The 24637-nt window shown below is 33.6% G+C and overlaps 1 protein-coding gene across 1 annotated transcript in view; it reads right to left on the bottom strand.

Moving 5' to 3' along the window:
• The window catches only part of LOTGIDRAFT_219052 (hypothetical protein), a 39320-nt gene extending 15016 nt beyond the window's left edge, over nt 1–24304 (bottom strand). Inside the window, exons 1-16 of the mRNA XM_009062314.1 lie at nt 24164–24304; nt 23192–23340; nt 22765–22966; nt 21902–21990; nt 21371–21457; nt 20996–21115; nt 20388–20488; nt 18178–18236; nt 17765–17916; nt 17491–17589; nt 14290–14396; nt 9240–9379; nt 8929–9007; nt 8516–8744; nt 8022–8100; nt 6618–6763 (exon numbers count right to left, since the gene is read on the bottom strand). Coding sequence (XP_009060562.1) covers nt 6618–6763; nt 8022–8100; nt 8516–8744; nt 8929–9007; nt 9240–9379; nt 14290–14396; nt 17491–17589; nt 17765–17916; nt 18178–18236; nt 20388–20488; nt 20996–21115; nt 21371–21457; nt 21902–21990; nt 22765–22966; nt 23192–23340; nt 24164–24293 — 1968 coding nt within the window. The 5' untranslated portion in view covers nt 24294–24304. The remainder of the gene's footprint in view (nt 1–6617; nt 6764–8021; nt 8101–8515; nt 8745–8928; nt 9008–9239; nt 9380–14289; nt 14397–17490; nt 17590–17764; nt 17917–18177; nt 18237–20387; nt 20489–20995; nt 21116–21370; nt 21458–21901; nt 21991–22764; nt 22967–23191; nt 23341–24163) is intronic.
• Nucleotides 24305–24637: the final 333 nt, after the last annotated feature.

Raw genomic sequence — 24637 nt, 5'->3', positions numbered from 1 at the left:
AATAGACTTTATCCATGGGTGATAACAAACACTCAAGCCAAATTTTGTTAAAATCCATCAAGAATTATGCCTTCTGAAGTGTTTACAAGCTAAAACTGAACGCGTTTTCAAGAACAAGGCAATAACTCATACTAAATATTTTTCAATTTTTCGATAGGGTTTATCCTTGGGCGATATCGAACACTCATACCAAGTTTCATCAAAATCCGTCATGAATTGCACCTTCTAGAGTGTTTACGAGCGTTACAAGAACAAGGGCAATAACTCATAGTAAATATTTTTCGATTCGTCTGATTTTCAATAGGGTTCATCTTTGGGTGATTACAAACAAACAACCATACCAAGTTTCGTCGAAATCAGTCAAGAATTGTGCCTTGTAGAGTGTACTTTATCAATATTTTCTGTCTCGAAAACTCTCAGTTTGAAGTCGAATTTACGGCAATCTGGCAATTTCATGGTATGATAACAAATTATTTCAGACAGGTTAAAATCTACATGTATTCTTTTAATGCTTAATATTTGAAAGAAAAATATTGACTTTAAAACAGCGGGAATTTAATTGGGAAATTGCTGCCACACTCTCGTCCTATGGATCTATGATACTAAAGACGTGACATGACCTTTAACGGCCATCGCTCTGATAATCATTTCGATTGTCTGGATAATTTTGACTACTAGAACAATGGTTAAAGTCAAAAGGAAACCGGCCTTGTGAGTATTTTTCACATTGCATCACCATCATCGGCACATTTTTTAGAGTTTTAGATTTAAGTTCTGGTGTTGTCTTGAATGTGAGTAAAAATTCACGCATAAAGCCCAACGCAGACGAGGAACATTTCTGTCGACGAACAAAAACATCGAACAAATATATTTGTTTTCCGTCATCCGCAGACGACAAACATAATTCCGCAGACGACGAACATTTAGCTCGAACAATACGCCAGTGCCACGGAAAATCACATGACCTCAAAATAGCGACGTCCAGAAGAAAATGTAAAATTGCGTTTGCTATATTATTAATTTTAAAAAAGACGCCAACGTAGACGGCGAAATAGGAGCCTTTGGGTCCGTACCCGGATTCAACGTCGTAAAGAGCAGGGTGTGTTCGGCAACCTTGTAAATTTACCGGTTGTTTCCAGGGCTTGTGTTATTTCTTGCATCGCAGTGTACTTCTTGTTTCTATCTGAATAGTTAGGCGAAGAATTTATAAACAAACAGGCAGATTGCGACCACATATCTACTAAAATCTGCTCCTTCTCCACAGTCCAAAATTTTGTGTTGGTGGATTCACTGGACGTCGCGATTTTGAGTGTCATGTGGTCTGGCTTCGATCGCTGATTGGTCTTTCGTCGATAAATGTTCGGCGCTAATGTTTGTGGTTAACGCAGACGGCGAACAATTTTAAAAAAATCAAACATGTTTGATTTCACGAACAATTCTCACGAACATTTTTTTTTGTGTTTCTGTAATCCGCAGACGGTGAAAAAAATGATCGATACGAAATATTTACGATTGTTCGCTTAAAATGTTCCTCGTCTGCGTTGGGCTTTAGAATGAAATTGTTGATATGCAAGCCTCATACTTATATCTATTTATATGTCTGATTCACTGATGTTGAGTCAACTGCTAGCTATTTTGTAACTGATGTCTTGCTTTTCTTGTTATCAGATTCGAAAGAGTGAAAATCCTTGTCTAAAAAATCCAGGCATTTCCTCTTGGAAATTTGAGCAATTGATCGGCTCAAACTGATGGGTTTAACATTACTATTCGCCATCGAATCAAATGGACTACTTGTCTTGTTTTTTGATCTATGACATCACTAGGTCACGTGAGGCAGACCTAATCAAAGATCGGCTTATTTGCACAGCTTAATTGAAATTGTGTCTTTTCTGCACTTCTTGCACTGGTATAATTTTTTTTCTGCCTAACCCCTGTAAAATATATTAATCTAGCCTTACACCAGGAATTTATTCATTTATTTCAACCTTGTCGTAAATCCTTTAACATGAAGTTTTGTAACTTGCTACATGCATCTCTTAACTGATTACTTACTGTTTAAGAATGTGTAATATTAATATTAATATTTATTTCTTATATAGCGCATTGTAAGATGTACATGATAACATATCATTACAGTATCAATGCGCTTAACAGTATATGAATATTTACAAGGAAGTATATAAATAGTTATAAAAATACATAATGTATTCAACAGTGATATAACAATATATAAATAAAATATACATGTTTATATAACAATATAACAATAAATGAATATAAAATAAAACAGTAAATGAGTTTTAAAAAGATACACCATGACGATTAAAATTCATATCACATTTGAAGAACAATATTAGTTAGTAAAATGGCGTTTGAAAAGAAGTGCTTTAATGCTGCGTTTAAAAAGAGTCCAGGTCTGATTCAGATTGTTTGGTGGTAATCTATTCCATAGTTGTGGAGCGTATTGGCCAAAAATTCTTGATCCATAAAATTTATTGTTTGCATTTAGCTAGGGGTAACAAAGTGACCAAGTGTACAATAATTTCATTAATCATTCAACATGAAAAGTCAAATGGTAACAATTGCAAAGTAATGTTCAATAAGATGGTAACAAGTGGTTGCCTAGCAAGATACGCCCACTTTCCTGATACATTTTCAATATATCAAGGGCAGTCACCTATATGTGTCATATCATACCAAAATAATTTGTGCAAGATATTGTTGATTTAAACAAACACACATTATTTAATAAAATTCTGACATAAACTGTCACCTCTATCGCTAAGAAATTTTGATGCGTTTTTACTAAAAACTCAAATACCGTTGATTGAAAAATTATAAAATTTAATCTTGACTAAGATCTCATCATTATAAATGATCATATAAAATTTTGTAGTCTATTGTGTTCACATACAAATTTTGACGCGTTTTTCATAAATCAAGGGCAATAACTCAAAAACCATTCATGGAAAGATAGCCGAACTTGTCCAAGATCTCATCATTATAAATATTCACACCAAATTTCATTGAAATTGGATAAAAACTGTAGTTTCTTTTGTGTTCACAACCAAATTTTGACACGTTTTTCATAAGTCAAGGGCAATAACTCAAAATCCATTCATCGAAAGATCGTCAAATTCAAACTTGTCCAAGATCTCATGAATATAAATGATCACACCAAATTTCATTCAAATCAGATAAAGATAGCTTGCCAGGCAAGGTAACATACGCCCACTGGCAGCTGTCAGAAATGATTAAACAGTCTTTAGTGACTACAGGGTTGCACAATATAGCTAATAGAGTGAAACGTCAAGTCAGACACGATATTTCGGTGAAATATTATCCGATCATCACGAAAATCGATAGGGATCATCTTCATAATGACATTGACATACAAAATAAAAATCAAAAGAATCTGTAAAGAATTGTAGCCTGTAGAGTGAGCACGAGTTGCACAATATAGCTAATAGAGTGAATTGTCAGGTCAGACACGATATTTCGGTGAAAAATATCCGATCATCATGAAAATTGATAGATCATCATGAAAATCAATAGGGATCATCTTCATAATGACACAGACATACAAAATAAAAATCAAAACATACAAAATAAAAATCAAAAGAATCTGTAAAAAATTGTAGCCTGTAGAGTGAGCACAAGTTGCACAATATAGCTAACAGAGAAAAACATCAAGTCAGACACGATATTTCGGTGAAAAATTATCCGATCATCACGAAAATCAATAGGGATCATCTTCATAATGACATTGACACACAAAATAAAAATCAAAAGAATCTGTAAAAAATTGTAGCCTGTGGAGTGAGCACGAGTTGCACAATATAGCTAATAGAGAAAAACGTCAAGTCAGACATGATATTTCGGTGAAAAATTATCCGATCATCACGAAAATCAATAGGGATCATCTTCATAACAACATTGACATACAAAATAAAAACTAGAGCCACTCGTGGCACAGAGTGGGACTTTGCAAATGTAGCAAATTGCGAGAGACCCCGAAAAAATCTTCCTTCCACGATAATTAGATCAAGCGCAAGAACAGTCTAAAGTTGAGAAATTTTCATTTTTTAGAAGATTCTAATACCGGAAGTAGACATCAGACCTCACAAATGAAAGTATCAGCAGATAGCCAAGGTCAATGACCTTTGACCTTGTAAAAGAGAAGGTCTAAAAAGGTCAAGATCAAGAGATATACATCATCAAAATTTCTAATTGCACACGACTATAAAACCGGAAGTTGACATAGGACAGCAAATATGAAAGTACAAATAGATAGCCAATGCCAATGACGTTTGATCCTACAAAGGACAAGGTCAACAAAGGTCAAGGTCAAAAATTGAAAATTTTGAATTTCCAAAACCTGTTCCTTTTTTGAACTAAGAAGCGGAAACAACCGAAATTCTAAGACAAAGTGGTTCAACACATGAGGTAATTATATGCAAAGTTCCATTTTGAACAAATGTATACTTTGCGAGTTATGCCCCTGGCCAAAAATGTCAATAATATGTAATTTAACCCGGATGTGCCACGCCCACGTCAATTTTTTTTGCATAGGTTAATTGATATTCAAAATGTTAAGTTATGTTCCAAATGTCAACCTCCTACATAATACAGGTCAAAAGATATAGGTCAACAAATGTCAACAAAGGTAAAAAACCCGTTCCTTTTTTGGAACTATAAAGCTGAAACAACTGAGCTGTTAACACAAACTGGCCAAAAGGATGAGGTAATTGTGTGCAAAGGCCCTTTTTGAACAAACGCATCCAATGCGAGTTATGCTCCTGCCTCTAAATATAAACAATTAGTAATTCAACCCGGATGTGCCACGCCCACATAAGTTTTTTTGTCATAGGTGAATTCATATTCAAAGTGTGTAGTTGTATTCCAAATATCAAGGTTCTACATCAAATAGATCATAAGATATACATACACCAAGCTCAAAAAGACGCAAATATTGTAAAAAAAAAACTCAAATTTGAAAAAATCACAAATTTCAATTTCGCTTTAAAAAAGCGATTGTTATATATCTATGTAAAGTACACGAGAAGCACATTAGGAAACTGAAAAAATTAACCCTCTAGGTTAATTAGGTCACGTACTAGAGCAGTCCAAAGTTGCGAATTTGGCTTTTTACGGATAGCTATAAAACCGGAAGTACATGTCGGAGGTCAAAGGTCAAAGTATCAAATGATAGCCAAGGTCAATGACTTTTGACTGTATAAAGGTCAAGGTCATCAAAGGTCAAGGTCACTTGATGTGGTCGTTTAAAGCTAGAAAAAATCCAACCGGAAGTTGCAAAAAAGCAAAAGCGAAATTCAAAATTCGGCTCCCAATGATTTTTGCGCAATCGATTGCGGAATACATTCACTTCAAAATTGAGCATATCAACATTTACCCTGAGGCCCCATTTTGAGTTTTACAAAAGTGTGTTTATTCAATATGGCGGCCAAAGTATCACTTCCGGTCTAAATTTTATTTTAAAATCGGCCATAAAGTTTTATTTGCTAATGACCGGCTAAGTTTTGTTGACCTACATAAATTACACCGGAAGTTATTCAACCGGAAGTAGATTTGAAGTTCAGTCACTTCCCTCTTTAAAAGCGGAAATGACGTACAAAATTTGACTGTACCATATTACTAACATTAGTGAAGTCTCTTTGCATTTAAAATTTCAGATCAATCGATGCAAAAACAAAAAAGTTGCAAAAAAATTGAAAAATTTGAACGAAAAAAGTGAGCGATGAATTTTCGAATTTCGTAATTTTTTAAGTGCTATCAGGTCAGAAATTACAGGTAGATTGTAAAAATGAAAACCCGAAGAAAATCGATGCAAAAATGCACCTTCTAGAGCCGATTTTCAACTTTTTGCACATGTTGAACTGTGGCATTTCCGGTTTTGCAAAAATGTTCCAAAATACACTTAAGGAACACGTTGCCACTTCAGAAGGTCTAGAGAAGTTGAATGGTTACTGCAACTACTGCAGTCTAGGCTCAGGAAGGTGTGTAAATTTCGAAAAATTTGCTGAAAGCAAAGTTCCACAATCAAAAGAATCCATAAAGAACTGTAGCCTGTAGAGTGAGCACCGACGGACCAACGGGGTGATTACAATATACGCCCATCTTACGTGTGGGAGTATAAAAACTGTTGTCTCTATTGCGTTCACAAGCCAATTTCAATCCCTTCATGCTAAGTCAAGGGCAATAACTCAAAAACAATTCATTGAAAAATCGTGATTATCGAACTTGTCCAAGATCTCATCAATATAAATGATCACACCAAATTTCATTCAAATCAGATTAAAATTGTAGTCTCTATCGCGTTCACAAGCCAATTTTGACACGTTTTGGCTAAGTCAAGGGCAATAACTCAAAAACTGTTCATCAAAAAATCGTGAATATCGAACTTGTCCAAGATCTCATTAATATTAATGATCACACCAAATTTCATTTGAATCAGATGAAAACTGTAGTCTCTATCGCGTTCACAAGCCAATTGTGGACGGACGGACCCACAGACATGGGTGACAACAATATACATCCACATTATAATGTGGGCGTATAAAAAGTAGTCAAATAATACAACTTCAAAACATACTTACTGAGGTTAAACCAGGCAGTTTGTCACCAGGAGAACGTAATATTGATACTATTGTTGGTAATAAACGCTCTTCAAGTTGACTACAACAACCAGCATTAGCAGCTATCTCTTTAAATAAACCTTGTACCAAATCTACCAGAAATGGATCTTGGAAAAAAAAAATCAATATAAACTATGGAGTGTCAGTAGACTATAGAGTGAATATGATAGAGCTAAGTATTTTGCTAAAAAATTTGGGACGCGGGAAATAACTTTTTACCTGATGATTGTAATGCACTCAAATTCAAACGTGACCTTCATTTTTAAAGTTCTAAATTTTATCAATATTAGTTAAAGGTAGCCTGCAGCATCTGTCAGAAATAATAAAACAGTCTTTAGTGACTAAAGTACGAATTTTCTCATATTGAAGAAATTATTTATGCTGAATAATTCCACAAAATTTTTTAAAATCAATATCAATAACCCAAATACAACAAACAATTCAATCACACAGCTCTAATCAAGGGCAAAAAACAACTTTTGATGCGTGATTACAAAGTCAAGGGCAATAATTCAAAAAATGTTCATCAAAAATATCTCGTTAGAACTTGTCCGAGATCTTATCAATTCCAATGATCACACCAAGTTTCATCAGAATCGGTTAAAAACTGTAGCGTCAATCCTGCTCACAAACTATTTTTAACAAATTTTGACGTGTTTTTACAAAGTCAAGGGCAATAACTCAAAAACTGTTCATCGAAAATGCGTCAAATTAGAACTTGTCCGAGATCTTATCAATTCCAATGATCACACCAAGTTTCATCAGAATCGGTTGAAAACTGTAGCGTCAATGCTGCTCACAAACTATTTTTAACAAATTTCAACAAGTTTTAACAAAGTCAAGGGCAATGACTCAAAAACCATTCATTAAAAAAGCGACAAGTTAAAACTTGTCCGAGATCTTATCAATCCCAATGATCACACTAAGTTTCATCAGAATGGGTGGAAAACTGTATCGTCAATCCTGCTTACAAACTGTTTTTAACAAATTTTGACACGTTTGAACAAAGTCAAGGGCAATATCTCAAAAGCCGTTAATTGAAAATATGTCAAATTCGAACTTGATCGAGATCTTATCAATCTAAAGCATCACATCAAGTTTTATCAAAATCAGATGAAAACTGTAGTCTCTATAGTGCTCACAAGAAATGCTGACGGACGGACCGACGGACAGGGGCGATGACAAAATACGACCACATATTCATATGGGCGTATAAAAACTGATGAAGAGATATTAGTGCTAACAGTAAAACTGTTAACAGAATATTTATCAAATATTATAGCTTTGAGTGAACACAGTCAGATGGACAAAAAATGTGACAATATGGTGCAAAATTCTGAGTATAAAAATACAATGAAACTTTACCTGAACAATGTTTCAGATATACAGCTATAGTAAACGGGGTAATTTTATTTTCTATTGTTGCTGTTGTATGTTTATCTATCTAAAATGATTAACAAAATAATAATTGGTTCATTGGAATCTTATATCAAGAACCACATTTTCAGAAAAATTTATGGGAAATATGGAAAACACGACTTAAGATGGTAAATAGCATTTGTTGCTTCAAATTATGCTTGTGTTTTCTACTGGAGAACTCGGGTAGTGTTGAAGAATTAGTGTTGGGCAACAAATCAGAATTGTATAATGGACACATGTGATGTAACTATTATGTAAATAGAGTAAATTGCTCTCAAGAGCATGTGCGTCTGTACTAATGTTTCAAATGTGTCCCGAATAGAACCAAGGAAGGAAGGAAACTTCCCACTTCTCAGAGGTAATAATTACAGCATTTAACTGTTAGTATGGCCAGGATCATAGCTTATATCATTATTGTAATTCCACTTCTTTACACTCACCGAAATTACAACAGTTAAGGCTTCAAGAGCTAAACCAAGCACATCTGCAGAAAACTGTGTACCAATTGTAATCAACCCATCAATAATATTGATTAAGAAAGGTTGTAATAATTGAGTGTTATTATTATTCTTTAGTTGTTCACAGTAGTTATAGAGAGCTCTAATAGCAGAGATTCGAACACTAGCAGATTGAGAAATATGAAGGCCACCAACTGTGGCTTGTATACATCTACAAATAGAAGAACATACCACAAATTATAAAAGAATGTATAAAATAGAAACTTAGTCCAGTAAATGAAATACAATTTTCCTAAGAAGCAACAAATCAATATTCAACAACAATGAATGTGATTCAGATAAATAGATTACAAAATCATACGCAGGGGAGGAATTTCAAAAGAATAAATGCACACCTTTCTAATAGATCTGGTTTCATTATTTCAGAAAAACGACTAGCTGTCCATAAACAGCGACCAATTAAGAATGGTGAAACTGAAAAAACAATCAATAATGTTTAGAGAACATTATAAGATTCAGTAAGCATTGGTCAAACATCCAGACTTGCATCTTAAGCTGGTGTTACTTTACTATCATCCAACAAATTACTGTGTGCAGGGCTCATGGTCTCAATCACATCATACATAGCTCAGTTGACAATTACTTATTTCTTTAGGTATCACATCTCATATAATCTAAATTAAATACAATAATAACATTTTTTTACCTTGTAAATTTAAATCCCCTAGAACAACAGACTGAAGAAAAGAATCTATATCAAACTGAATTTTGTTTTCTTGTATAAATTGAATGACCAATGATTTCACACTGCCAATAGCTAGCATACAAGATTCGTGCAACTTCCACCTGAAAACAAAAGAGTTGCAAGTCATTTTTTCTTAGTGTGTCCCAAATTGCATTCAAAGAAAATATTAGTTTTGCATAATATAAAACAAGAAGTGTGAAAATACCCAAAGGTTGTAAAAAATATTTTCACCAAAGTATAGTTACAAAAGTTACAACTTGCTGCTTGACCAATACTTTCAATTGATCAAAATATCTTCACAATCTCAAATACAATACATTTTCCTCACCAACAATAATGTGTCTTGTCTTTTTGTAACATCTTGACTAGTAAATTTCATTACAATATTAACAAGTGGTTACCTAGCAAAATACGCCCACTTCTCTGATAAATTTTTGGTGTATTGAGGGCGGTCACCAATATGTGTCAAATCGTACCAAAAATCTAGGGGCAAGTCAAGAACAATAACTCAAAAACCGTTCATTAAAAAAATAAGTTCTCAAAATAAATGGTCACACCAAATTTCATCAAAATCAGACAAGAACCGTAGTCTCTATCGTGTTCACAAGCCATTTGTGGACGGACCGACAGACGGACATGGGTGACAACAATATAATGAGGTCATATAAAAAACTATAATATAACTGAGGCTATTAGTGTTTCTATCAGCTGGGTGTTCATTAACATATTGTTCACATAACTTTACAAGTATTGAATACAAAAGAGCTAGTTAAAGAGTCGCTATTAAAATTGTTAGAGTGAGGTTGTAAAAAAAAAAATACTGCATGACTGTCAGCTCCTGGTGTGACATTTATTTCCCTACCTCGCATGAAATAATGAAAATTTTTCTGTGACTTTATTGTCACATATAAAATCAATTTTGCTAACTAACCACCTTTCTAAAGCTGTGCAAATCATAAAAATATCATTGTTTCCAAAGGATTATTTTCTCTCGCGTGTATACACAAATTCTTGTACGACAACTTACAATTTGAATTGCAAGGTCGGGATTATCTAATTTTGACCAATCAAAAAACAGATATATCTAAATTGCAGGAAACAATGGCAGCTTACACATAAGCGCTGAGATCTTTAATGCTGAGACAGCAAGTTGAATTTGTTAATTCACACCGAGCTGGAGGATCCAGTAAAAGAAGTGAAGATTTCGGAATGTACAGAAGTGGACAAATTTAGAAGAAGGAATAGAATAGAATAGAACAGAATAGAATAGAATAGAACAGAACAGAACAGAACAGAACAGAACAGAACAGAATTTGATTCTCTAAACTAGATCAATGCACATAGATTGAAAACTTATTGAAATTTTTTTTAAGAATCATCTTATTTGCTAAAGAAGGCCTTTTTATTTAACTGTACATTTCTTACATTTGTTGGAATAGGTCAGAGGCAGAACCAGATTGGTATTAGAACAATTTTATTTTTAGATTCATCGATGGTAATGAGGAATCCTTTAAAACATTTAAAACATTTTCTCGTGAATGGTTACTTAAAATCTGGGATAGGAATCTCGAGACTACACACACGCGCAAAAGTTCTTGTTTACAATTGGCGACGAATTTTCGGTCAGAAATATAAAACTTGACTTTGTTTGTGTACTTCTCCGGTTGTTACATGTAATTTATGGATAATTATCATTTTTTCACAAAATCACAATAATGAGAAATGAAAATAACGAAGTTGATCGCTACTTTTATTTTTACCACGTCTTCTGGTCGAAAATATGTGTAGTTAACGCTGATTGGTCCAATTGGTCCAATCAAAATTGAGTTCTCTTAATCGCTATTATCGAGATTTAAAATACTTACATAACCGTTTAAGAATTGTTATATCGATTGTGACATAACACTTAGATTTTTCACAAAGAAACTTTCACGAAAGGTAAGGGGCATCTTCCTTTAAGTGTTGGCATGAAGAATTATGTATTTCACGATCAAGACCACAAAAACTCATTAAAAGATAGCTTGCCAGGCAAGGTAATATAAGCCCACTGGCAGCTTTGATTTTGAAAAAAAGTATTTAGCAGTACAGTAACAATCACCAGTATGAAATATTCAACCTTCAGTCATACACTTCATTTGAACTCTTTAGGGCGATACTGAATAATATTGAGTATGAGTTATTGCCCTAGTTCTTGTTCAATCTTTAGCTCGTGAAAACTCTAGAAGACAAATATTCAATCTTTAGCGCAGTACTGAATAATAAAAACAAGTTTCATCAAAATCCGACCAGAATCATGCCTTGTAGAGTTTTTACAAGCTACATATTGAACGAGTTTTCAAGAACTTGGTCAATAACTCGTAATAGTTTTTTTTCGATTTTTCTGATTTTCTATAAGCTTTATCCTTGGGTGATAACAAACACTCAAGCCAAGTTTAGTTAAAATCTGTAAAGAATCGTGCCCTCTAGAATGTTTACATGCTAAAAATTGAACACGTTTTCAAGAACAAGGGCAATAACTCATACTAAATTTTTATTCTTTTATTCTTTTATTCTTATTTTCAATAGGGTTCATCCTTGGGTAATACCAAACACTAACACCAAGTTTCATCAAAATCCGTCATGAAGAGCAAGGGCAATAACTCATACTAAATATTTTTCGATTTTTCTGATTTTCAATAAGGTTCATCAACAAACAAACAACCAAACCAAGTTTCGTCGAAATCAGTCAAGAATTGTGTCTTATAGAGTGTTTTTACGAGCAATTGAGGACGGACGGATGGATCGACCGATGGACGGACATGGGTGACGGCAATATACGCGGCCCCCATTTCATGTGGGCGTATAAAAAGATATTGGACCACAGCCATATACGCCCACCACGGCATGCGATGGTAAATATTCAAAATTTTGGGGCAAAGGCAATAACTCTGCTTCTAATGATCGAAAATAGCTCAAATTCGAACTCGATCTTCGTTTTATGAATAGGTATACACACACCGAATTTCATTTGATTCCATCAAAAAAAACTAAAGCGTTTACAAGCAAATATTGACGGACGGACCGACGAACAGACAGGGGTGCCAACAATATACGTCCACATAGAGAGATGTGGGCGTATGTGAAATTTTAAGTATTTGAGTTATCTCCCTTGAATAGTACAAATTTTTATAAGATTTCAATTCTAGATCTGCAAAATTAAAGAAGCTGCTACAATTAAAATTTGCTCAATTGATTATTCATTTACCTGCCGAGAGATAAAAGACTGAACTTATAGAAGATATTCGACATGTGGACAAGATCTAATCTTTGAGTGAAACTAACAATTCTACTGGAACTGATACGGAAACCACAGACAGAGTGAAACAATTTAATGCCATTACACTTCAATCATTGTATATTGTAGCAATGAATTCAAGCTTGAAAATTAGTGATGCCTGTTTTATTAAACAATACTCTAGACGGGATAATGGGAGCATCAGAGCACCTTACATCACAGGATTAACTAGGTTAATGGCATCACGCATATTAAACTGCTATTTATCTAAAGGTTGCAAACAAACATTGAAGTCATTGTCGCTCGGTTTACTTTACGTCACATAACTGGTTCAAGAAAGTTGTCAATCTCTTTGAATGTATTTGGACACAGTTCTCCACATGACTATTGACACATCTTAAGTCTAAATGGAATTGAATAAAGGGCCAGTGCTGTACAGGGTATGTTTATATCTCTCAGTACACAGACAGAATTAATGAATGGAGATGAAGAGGATTGGAAGGGATTGATGTTAAGGATTGTTAAGGACATGTGGATAAAAATTTGGATACTTGCCTTAATTGTTTTTTAATTGATATGTTTAAGATAGCTTGCCAGGCAAGGTAATATACGCCCACTGGTATCTTTGATTTTGAATAAAAATATTTAGCAGTACAGTAACATTCACCAGTATGAAATATTCAACCTTCAGTCATACACTTCTTCTGAACTCTTTAGTGTAATACTGAAGAATATTGAGTATGAGTTATTGCCCTTGTTCTGGAAAACGTGTTCAATTTTTAGCTCGTGAAAACTTTAGAAGGCAAATATTCAATGTTCAGCGTGAGACTGACTAATAAAACCAAGTTTTGTCAAAATCCAGCAAGAATCATGACTTTTAGTGTTTAAGAGCTAAAATTTGAAAGCATTTTCAAGAACGAGGTCAATAACTCCTATGAAACATGTTTTGATTTTTATGATTTTCGATAGGGTTCATCCATGGGTGATAATAAACAATTTCACCAAATTTCGTCAAAATCTGTCAAGAATTGTTTACGAGCTAAATATTGAACGCCTTTTCAAGAACAAGGGCAATAACTCATAATAATTATTTTTCGATTTTTCTGATTTTCAATAGGGTTTTTCCTTGGGTGATAACAAACACTCATGCCAAGTTTCGTCAAAATCCGTAAAGAATTATGCCTTCTAGAGTGTTTACGAGCTAAAAATTGAACGTGTTTTCAAGAACAAGGGCAATAACACATACTAAATATTTTTCAATTTTTCTGATTTTCGATAGGGTTTATCCTTGGGTGATTACAAACACTCACACCAAGTTTCGTCAAAATCCATCAAGAATTGTGCCTTCTAGAGTACGGAAAGAGGTGACGGCAATATACGCCCCCCATTTCATGTGGGCGTATAAAAAGCTAAGAATATGTTATATGAGAGAAAACGGGGTTCATCGACAGTTTTTTGGGAAATATAATATGGAGCAGTTCCATAACATTTCTTCGTCATGAGCGAGTCAAATGACTAATTGGAGTCTAAGACTAAAGAGTCTGTTTTCTATTCCTGCGCTATAGTAAAGAGTTTTTTTTTAGAAAAGTGGTAAGTTTAGTGATTTGATGTGTTTTGACTCCATGTAATTCATTGTAAACTTATCTCATTTCATGGCGGGGGTGTAACTGCTTTGGACTTTAAGAAGCTTTAGGAACTCTGAGTCTGTAGTGTGAAAAGATTTATCAAAATTCATACCAATTAGGATTTCCAGCATTTTTACCAATTTCAGCTTCATGTAAGTGTTTTGATACAGCAGTGCATAAAGCTGGAGAACTGCAACTTGGAAATTCACTTGACAAAGACTGAAAAAATAAATAATGTACAATATTTAAAAAAAAGCTTGCCAGACAAGTTAATATACGCCCACCGGCAGCTTTGCATTTAAATAAAAATATTTGACAGTAACAATTACCAGTATGAAATATTCAATATTCAGTCTTACACTTCTTTTGAACTTTTTGGGGCGATATTGTATAATAATACCTAGTTTAGTCGAAATCTGTCAAGATTTGAACCTTCTAGCATACATGTGTAATCTACCGATGTTGTCGGGTTTCTACCGCTTTTGCATGTTGTCTACCGCTCTACCAGCGGGATACCCCATTCTACCGATTTTTGGTTTTTTTCCTAATCAAATTTTCACAGGACCTACCGTTTTCAATGCTCAAATTCACTACCATAAATCAACAAAATATCTATCATTACTTGTATCTTGATTGTCGGTAACACGCGTTAATCTCATCACGTAATAATATTATCATTGCCTAATTAATTAATCCCCCAATTAAGATGGTAATTTGATCTATTTTCACCCGATAATGTGTATTTTAAGCCCACGTGACACACTTTTTATAACAACATCCGGTAGATTCTATTTTCGCTTTTATAATAAATTTTACGGTAGCACTACTATTACTAAAAGATAGCTTGCCAGGCAAGGTAATATACGCCCACTGATAGCTTTGTTTGAAATTTAATATTTGTTAGAAAATAGCAAACATAGATACCAGGAAATATTCAACTTATACCCAAATCCATCACAAACTGTGCCATCACAAGTTAAAAATCAAACACATTTGTAAGAATAACGGCAATAACTTGTATTTTATATTTCAAAAGGTTTAGTTTTGATTGTGATCAATTTCATCAAGTTGTCAAATTTGTTTTAGACTTCTGCTTTGTAGAATAAAATTTTTTCGATTTCCATGATTTTTCTATAGGGTTTATCCTTGGGTGAATACGAACACTCAAACCAAGTTTCGTCAAAATCTGTCAAGAATTGTGCCTTCTAGAGTGTTTACGACCTAAAAAATGAACGGTTTTGCAAGAACAAGGGCAATAATTCATACTAAATATTTTTCCTATAGTAGCCTACTTATCCAGCAACTCAATTCAATCTTCCAAGAAACAAAACCTTTCCCCTATGACCCATGTTTAATTTCATTTTTGTATCAGCACAATTGGTGAAAATGAAATGATTAAGCAAACCTTTTCTCTTGAATGACATTTATAAAATGAAATCAGATGCACTGCTGCATCTTGGGATGTCACAAGACTAAGCTATGATTGGATATCTGTCTTGGATTTTCCACTTGGTCTATTTATAGTATCTTATGATGCTGTACATGTATGGTGGCTGGTTAGGGACATGTTAAATGATTAAATTAAATTTTCTTATTTGTTAACCAAAATAGTTTCTCAGGAAAATAATGACATCTATTGTAAATTGTGATTATGAACAAAAAAATTGTGACTTGTAGAGTGATTACGAGCTAAAAATTGAACGTGTTTTCAAGAACAAGGGCAATAATTCATACTAAATATTTTTCGATTTCGCTGATTTTCAATAGGGTTTATCCTTGGGTGATTACGAACACTCATACCAAGTTTAGTTAAAATCCTTCAAGAATTATGCCTTCTAGAGTGTTTACAAGCTAAAAATTGAACGCATTTGCAAGAACAAGGGCAATAATTCATACTAAATATTTTTCGATTTCGCTGATTTTCAATAAGGTTTATCCTTGGGTGATTACAAACACTCATACCAAGTTTCGTCAAAATATGTCAAGAATTGTGCCTTCTAGAGTGTTTACGAGCTAAAATTAACAAGGGCAATAATTCATGCTAAATATTTTTCGATTTCGCTGATTTTCAATAGGGTTTATCCTTGGGTGATTGCGAACACACATACTAAGTTTCGTTTAAATCCGTCAAGAATTGTGCCCTGTAGAGTGTTTACGAGCAATTGTGGACGGACGGACGGATGGACCGACGGACATGGGTGACGACAATATACGCCCCCCATTTCATGTGGGCGTATAAAAACGAAACCTTCAGGTCTTCATAGTATTTCATACTGTCAGTGTCAATCTGTGAGGTCTATATTAGGCCTATATAACATAGACGTCGTTTCAGAATTATTTTCCATTATCGGCAGATTATCATACGCGACTGGATGTCTAATTCTTATGTAAACTCAAAACTCAAACAAAGTAGGCTTCTAGAGTGTTTACAGGCTAAAACTTGAACGCGTTTTTTAAGAACAAGGGCAAAAACTCAAATAAAACATCTCTCAATTCTTCTGATACCTGATCGGGTTTATCCTTGGTTGATAACAAACACTCACACCAAGTTTCGTCAAAATCCATCAAGAATTGCGCATTCTAGAGTGTTAATGGGCTTAAAATTGAACGCGTTTTCAAGAACACGGGCAATAACTCATACTAAATATTTTTAGATTTTTATGATTTTCAATAGGGTTCATCCTTGGATGATAACAAACATTCACTCCAAGTTTCATCAATATCTGTCAATAATTCAACCTTCTAGAGCAGTTACTAGCTAAAAATTGAACGTGTTTTCAAGAACAAGAGCAATAACTAATCATTTTTCCATTTTTCCTATTTTAAATGGTTCATCCTTGGATAATTAGTAACACTCACATCAAGTTTCATCTAAATCCGTCAACAATTATGCCTTCTTGAGTGTTTACAAGCTAAGAATTGAATTCGTTTTCAAGAACTAGGGCAATAACACATACTAAATATTTCTCGATTTTTCTGATTTTCAATAGGGATCATCCTTAGGTGATAACAAACATTCACATCAATTTTCGTCATAATCTGACAATAATTGATCCTTATAGAGTGTTTACAAGCAAATGACGGCTGTGGGTTCCAATTTCAATTTCCGTGTGGTAGTCCGCTGATCTTGGATAAGTCATTATTCCATTCAACCTAGCTGTAAATGTGTACAAGAAAATTTGGACAAGAACCAGATGGTAGAAAGGATCCTTTACTGGGAATCTAAGATGTTATCCTTGTAAAATATAGTTGTTTGTTTCTTTCTTTCTATCTTATTTGTATACTTAGATAATACAGAATGTGTAGTACATACCAGCAATAAATCTTGAGCAGAAATTCTAACAGAATAAGAAAAACTATCATCATCCTCATCCTCAACGAATTGATCAGGATTATTACTCCAGTTTCTTATCTGGAATTAAAAAAATCATACTATGTTCTTTTGCATATTAGGCCTTTTCTAAAATTGAAACGAAGACCTTAACTGGTTGCTAACACAAATTAAATTGTAAGGATGAGTAGTGTACTCTAATTCTAAATAGTTTAAGAAGAATATCACACATTCAATTTCAGTTATTATAATTTACCTGATCTTCAGACATCTGCATATATATAACAACATAATAAATAATATCATTCACTGTTTTCTTGACAGTACTTCTGAATTTAGATGTTTCAATAAGCCCATGAACAAATTCAAATACACTGTACACTAAATTCTCAAAACCTAATATCTCCCCTGAAATATAACATCTTTTACATCAATAACAGTTCGCTGGCAATTAAATATTTAAAGAAACTTTCTCATTGATGCATTTTTGATGATGAAAATACTTTTTGGAAATAAAGTGAGCTGTGACAAATGAATATGATCAACGGTACAACAGCAAAAACTCTGTTAGTATTTGATCATTTCAAGGATTATGTTATTCTTCAAACTAATTCATGAAAACTTTCAGACTCCTGGTTCATATTGTGAAAAAATTAACATAAAACTTGCCTTCTGAATCAACTACATCATCTACTTCTTCTACTTTATTAACAACAGTTCTAACATAACTAGATTGTCCAGTTACAGAAAATAGTCATGTGTAATGATCGGCACAGAAAATAGACATGTGTAATGATTGGCACAGAAAATAGTCACGTGTAATGATTGGCACAGAAAATAGACATGTGTAATGTTTAACACAGAAAATAGTCATGTGTATGATTGGCACAGAAAATAGACATGTGTAATAAATGGCTCTGAAAATAGACATGTGTAATGATTAACACAGAAAATAGTCATGTGTAATGATTGGCACAGAAAATAGACATATATAATGATTGACACAGAAAATGTAACAGAAAATAGATTGTAAGGATTGGCACAGCTTTAAAAGATTGCTTGCCAGGTAAGACAACATATGCCCACTGGCAGATGTCAGAGATGATAACTAAATCTTTATATATTAATAAATAAAATATATTAAAGATCTTCAATAATAATACAAATTTCGCATTTTGAAGATCTTCATTATTCATTTGTAGTTCAAAAACCTGAATATCTAATCAGTTTAGGGTCAGTTATGCTGAGTTTTTCCACAAATTGTTTTAAATCAATAGCATAACCCAGAGGTATTGAATTATCACGCTACATAATAACATATCATCAAATTCACACTAACAGGGTCTCATCTACATAGAAAAATTTGAACATTATTGAGATCTCATTAATATATTCCTGCATACCAAGTTTCATCAAGATCCGATAAAAACTGTAGCACCCAACGTGTTTACAAGTCAAATTTGATGTATTTTTACTAAGTCAATGGCAATACTTCAAAAAAAGTTCATCGGAAAATCGTCAAATTCCAACTTGACTATCATCTTATCATTCACAATGCTCACACCAAGTTTCATCAAAATCCATTGAAAATTGTAGCTTCTATTGTGCCCACAACAAAATTTTGACTCGATTTTACTAAGTCAAGGGCAATAACTCGAAAAAGGTTCATAGAAAAAACGTCAAATTCGAACTTAACCGCTGTCTTATCAATCCCAAGTTTCATTATAATCAAATGAAAACTATAGTCTCTATTGTGCTCACAAGAACTGTTGATGGACGGACAGGGGCAACGACAATATACGACCACATATTCATGTGGGCGTGTAAAAATGACATATCATTAAATATCGTGTCAATTTTTTACCTTTCACTTAAGAGTTTCCTGTAAACAATGTAAATATTCTTTCATTTAGCTTAAATATTAATTAACAGCTTTACCAGCATTTGAAGAATTCTTGGAAATTCATTGATTCAAACCTTGGAGTATAGATTAACTGAAGACAGCATGACGTCATTTGCCATTCACATCAAAGTGAAGCCACTTAGCCAGAGTGGCCGCCATCTTGGTAGACCCAAAAAGGCTATACTGCATGCATAGTAAACACGCTTATCCACCGAAAAACTTGAAGATCTAAAACACATATAGAAGTTTGCAGTCACTGTATTTTATAAGTAGACCTTGTAAAAATGTCATTTGTCATTTTCAAAGAGAAAATATAGATTTTTTTTAGAACAAATGCATATAATTATTGAAAGTACATAGGTTATTCCTAATATAAACTGGATTATTCTTTAACAAAATAGATAGTGTCAATGAGGACAAAAGTAAGTCATTACTTAAGTAGATCTAGTAGATTCTAGTAGATCTGGAAGATCTAGCCATTCTAGGTCAATGTTTGCGATCATAAAAAAAATTAAAAGCAACTTACGTATGAAAAGTGATTGAACGTCGTCTGTCTCTATCTGGTCTATTGGTGCAGCCGTATGCAGAGTAAGAGGGCATTATATACAATAAAAATAACTGAAGTAGACAAACTAGATTATTGTTTTTTTTTTTGGTTGACCAAGATGGCAGACAGCAGGGTGACGTGGCATCACGTTAATGACATCGTGTCATCAATCTATACTCCTTGATTCAAACTGTAATTCCACTTCTAATATGAATTAATCATTTGTTAATCTTGTCATTAGACAAACTTGAAGAATAGATTGGTGTTCTGCGGCCTAGAAGCTTAATCTTAATTACAATGTCAATGAAATAGCATATTTACTCATGATGATGATTCTATTACTAACTTTAATATTTACACTGGTATTTCTTAAAGAAAAGTTATAGTTTCTGTTAGCAACAGTCTAGAATATGCTTAGAAAAAGGATACTATTCAGCACTCTGTGTAAATATAGACCAAACACTGGGTAACATCTGATTTAACCATTGATTCATTGTTTTTGGAAAGCATTTCACTAATGTTGTTATTGCCTAAAATAAATGAATTAAATTGCCAGTATGTATTTTTCTTTGGAAGATCTGTTACATAAAGACTATACACAGCATTTAGCACTTGATAAGGAGAAACCTAGTACTTTCCAGATCAATATAAAATGAAATGAAATGAAATGAATGGAGTTTTACGTCCTACTTTTCTGCACCATGTGGGCTAATGAAGACGGGCAACACCATGCAGGGTGCAATGAGGGAAATTTTTGCCAGGAGAGCAACATTAGCCTGCTCTTTTCCGATTTCCAACTGTCGAGGGATCGTTAACGTGCACAGCCTGTAGCACACGGGGCCTCGGCTTATTGTCCCATCCGAACGACTAGACGCTTTTCCATGTCAGACACTCGTAGCTGCATCACTGACAGGGGGAAACCGGGTTGAAAAATCCGAAGGTATTATCTCGACCTATGCCGGGATTGAACCCAGGACCTTCAGGTTAGCGAGCTCCCCCAGATCAATATAAAGGTAAGAAAAGAAATCTCAAACTACCTTGACAATTTCAGTCTTTAAACCACTGTCTGATGTATGACTGTCTGGTAACTGTAATGCCTGAACCAATGCTTCTGTGAACTGAGGTAAAACTGGGAACAATAACTGCTTTGCAACACCCTAATAACATAATCAGTTTATAGTTATTTGATGCCATAACTCAAAACAAATCTTGAAAACTCAATAATTCATCACATGATTATTTTATCTAAACTTGATTTACAGATCGTATTAGCTCATATATATCATAAAGTGATTCTAAAAAATAACATCATTTCATTTCTACTTTTATTTTAATTCCATGGGTCACTTGCAATTCTTGTTAATAAAGACGATAAGAAGATACAATGTTACCAAGTTCCATTGAAGGATTACCTTTTGAACTTCATTCATAGTGGCTATCATACCAGCACATATGTTAAAAATATGAACAGCTCTTCCTCTTGTTCTGACACCATACACCTGTATGAATAATTGTAAAGAATAACAGACTTTACAATTTGACATAATGATATCCATAAATCTGCTATTAGCAATGTTTGTTTCTATATATTGAATCTATATTCATGTAATCAAAAGCAAATTGAGTGCAAATCATCTCTAGTTCACTAGCCATATTCAAAACAAAATTGTTTTAGTCAACATTGTTGATCAAACCTTCTACCAAGACATCAAAAAATACTCCTAGATCATGTATTGCTTTCCTTTTACCATGAGTTTGAACAATATAACACATAATATTTCACATACATGGCCACACTTATAACTATCAAGGGATTCACTGTTTATTGTCCCATCCAATGTAAGTGAAATTGATCTCTTTTGGCCGGTAAGGCAATCATATTTGTAACAAAATCCCAACAAGCATGCTTTGATCAATTAAATGGAAAAAATCCAACTTAATACCTCAGCTTGAAGAAATATTTTATATAACTCAGGTAAAATAATGGGAGCTACATGAGACATCTGTGTATCTGTTATATCTTGTGAAAATTCTACAATAAAAAAATTACGTAACTAACGTAAACTATTTGGCTGTATTAGATCACCTCATATCCTGCTTAAATCGTGACTATGATATTGAATGTATATTCATTCTAAAGATAGCTTGCCAGGCAAGGTAATATACGCCCACTGGCAGCTTTGATTTTGAATAAAAATATTTAGCAGTACAGTAACAATCACCAGTATGAAATATTCAACCGTATTCAGTCATACACTTCTTCTGAACTGTTTAGGGCAATACTGAATAATATTGAGTATGAGTTATTGCCCTTGTTCTTGAAAAAGTGTTAAATTTTTAGCTCGTGAAAACTCTACAAGGCAAATATTCAATCTTCAGAGCGGGAATGAATAATAAAACCAAGATTTTGTCAATAGGGGTTCATCCTTGGGTGATTACAAACACTCATGCCAAGTTCCATCAAAATCCATCAAGAATTGTCCCTTCTAGAGTGTTTACAAGCTAAAAATTAAACGCGTTTTCAAGAACAAGGGCAATAATTTATACTAAATATTTTGCGATTCTTCTGATTTTCAATAGGGTTCATCCTTGGGTGATTACGAATACTCATACCCAGTTTTGTCAAAATCTGTCAAGAATTGTGTCTTGTAGAGTGTTTACAAGCAAGTGTGGACGGACTGACGGACGGACATGGATAACTGCAATATATGCCCCCCATTTCATGTGGGCGTATAAAAAATCATCAGAAACAAACACTTTTTACAACAATTGAAAGACATAATTGTGAAAAGTAGTTAATGCATACCTGTCAAAACTCTCATTGCTCCATGAACAGCATTAGGATCCCCACTGACTAATGCTTGCATCATGATTTGAAATAGATCTGGCCATGTTTCTGGCCAATCCCAGTGAGCAATAGCCGATATTGCATAAGCTATACTTGTCCTTACTTTACTCACAGACTCGCATAAACCAGGGGGTAGAAGCTCTCGAATTCTTTGTTTCGCCTGAAAAATATATACAATAATACTAACAGTTAGTACAACCAGTGCCAGACAGGCTATAAGCCCACACAACTTTAATCTTTTAACCTTAACTTAAAAAGAATTATGACCCCTTATAATATAAAGGATTACAAGCCAATGTTAATATAATTGATGAAATTTAACAGGCTGACTTGATGAAGCCCTGTAAAGATTATTATGCATGAAAATAATTAAAGGCATACGTACCATGGAACCTGTTTCTGGTGGTCTGAACTTGTCAGAATGTCGTGACCAGTGAGCTTCCACATATTGCTTTAATAAAACTGAAGCCAGCTGTCTTATTGCTAGTGGTCCTTCGGAATCAACTGTTAATTCAGCTAAATGAACTCCAAATTCTTAAAAAAAATCAAGGACTGAATGTAATTGTGGTAATCAGAAATTGCTTTATTGATACGGTATTTCTTTTTATGTCCGAAATGTTATTCAGATATTCAAGAAAATAATTCAAGTTGGTTTGCATCTTTCTGCTTCATTGAGTTGGCTTACTGAAACTGAAGGACAGGATTTGGAGTTCTAAAATCATATTAACAAATTACAGTACAAGTAGTAAGTTTTTCATGCGTCCGTTTACTAAGCTTATATTTTTAAATTTTGTAATATAAAATGATCAATAGAATATATCTATGCAAGTTTCATTGGTGAACTTTCTGTTAGTTACAAAAATTTCACCCACAAACATTCATCTTTGGTTTTTGATTATATCTTATAGTTTTATAAAATAAAAAAAAATCCAGCGAAAAGTATATAGAATAGATCTAGAAACAAAACAAAAAAAGGTAGGCCTAAAACATTAAATCCCTGAAACAATCGTTTAGCATTTCTGAATTCTTTGTTTATCTTGTAAATCTCTCCAGAAGTCCAGAGTCGGCCAGTGCTTCTATAAGAGAATAACCTATCTCTTATAAAACCTTATACAAGGATACTCTGTACTGCTGTCTACCTATTTCAGTATTTGACTAGACACAAATACTATTAAGCCGTAAAATTAGTAGATCTCTATGAATAGTTGCATACGTAATGTAAAATTATTCTTTGAAAAATTGATTGAACACGAGACTCATGCTTACTTACTAGTTACTGGTACAAAATAGGCCTAGTAGTGTCAATCGTTTATTTTGATGTCATTGTTTAGAAAAACGTAGATTACCATTTACTAACCTTCAGTAACTTCTAAGGCTTTAATCTGATTTTCGCCTTCAGTTCGCGTGTTGTGGTCAGGCGACAAAATCGCCGATAGACTTTCTAATAAAATGTCTTTTAAAGATCTCGTGCGATCAACTCCCGCCATATTTGTTAAAACTGTTGAATCTGGATTTCTATTAAGTAATAAGAAACGAAATAATCTTTTGTATTTGGCCTCTCTAAAATATGTTGTTGGAATGCATCGTGACCTTATTTATCAGAGTCCATTGTAATTTTTCCTTTTTAGGGGGAAAATCAAATATATTATTTTAATATAATTATATTGTTTCAATCTCTTGGGCTTGGGGGAAAAGTAAAGTAGGCTTAAACTTAAAGCCAAAGCTGAAAATTTGTTGATAAATAACTTCTTATAAGAAAAGATGCTAATTTACCAATAATTAAGTCATGTATGTTTTGACCTATCGCTAGGTTAAAGAAATCTCATTGAAG

The sequence above is a fragment of the Lottia gigantea genome (assembly GCF_000327385.1).
Source record: "Lottia gigantea unplaced genomic scaffold LOTGIsca_50, whole genome shotgun sequence".
In the NCBI taxonomy this organism is placed as follows: domain Eukaryota; kingdom Metazoa; phylum Mollusca; class Gastropoda; family Lottiidae; genus Lottia; species Lottia gigantea.
Note: the sequence above shows the minus strand (reverse complement) of the source record. Positions and strands in the feature narration are given on the sequence as shown.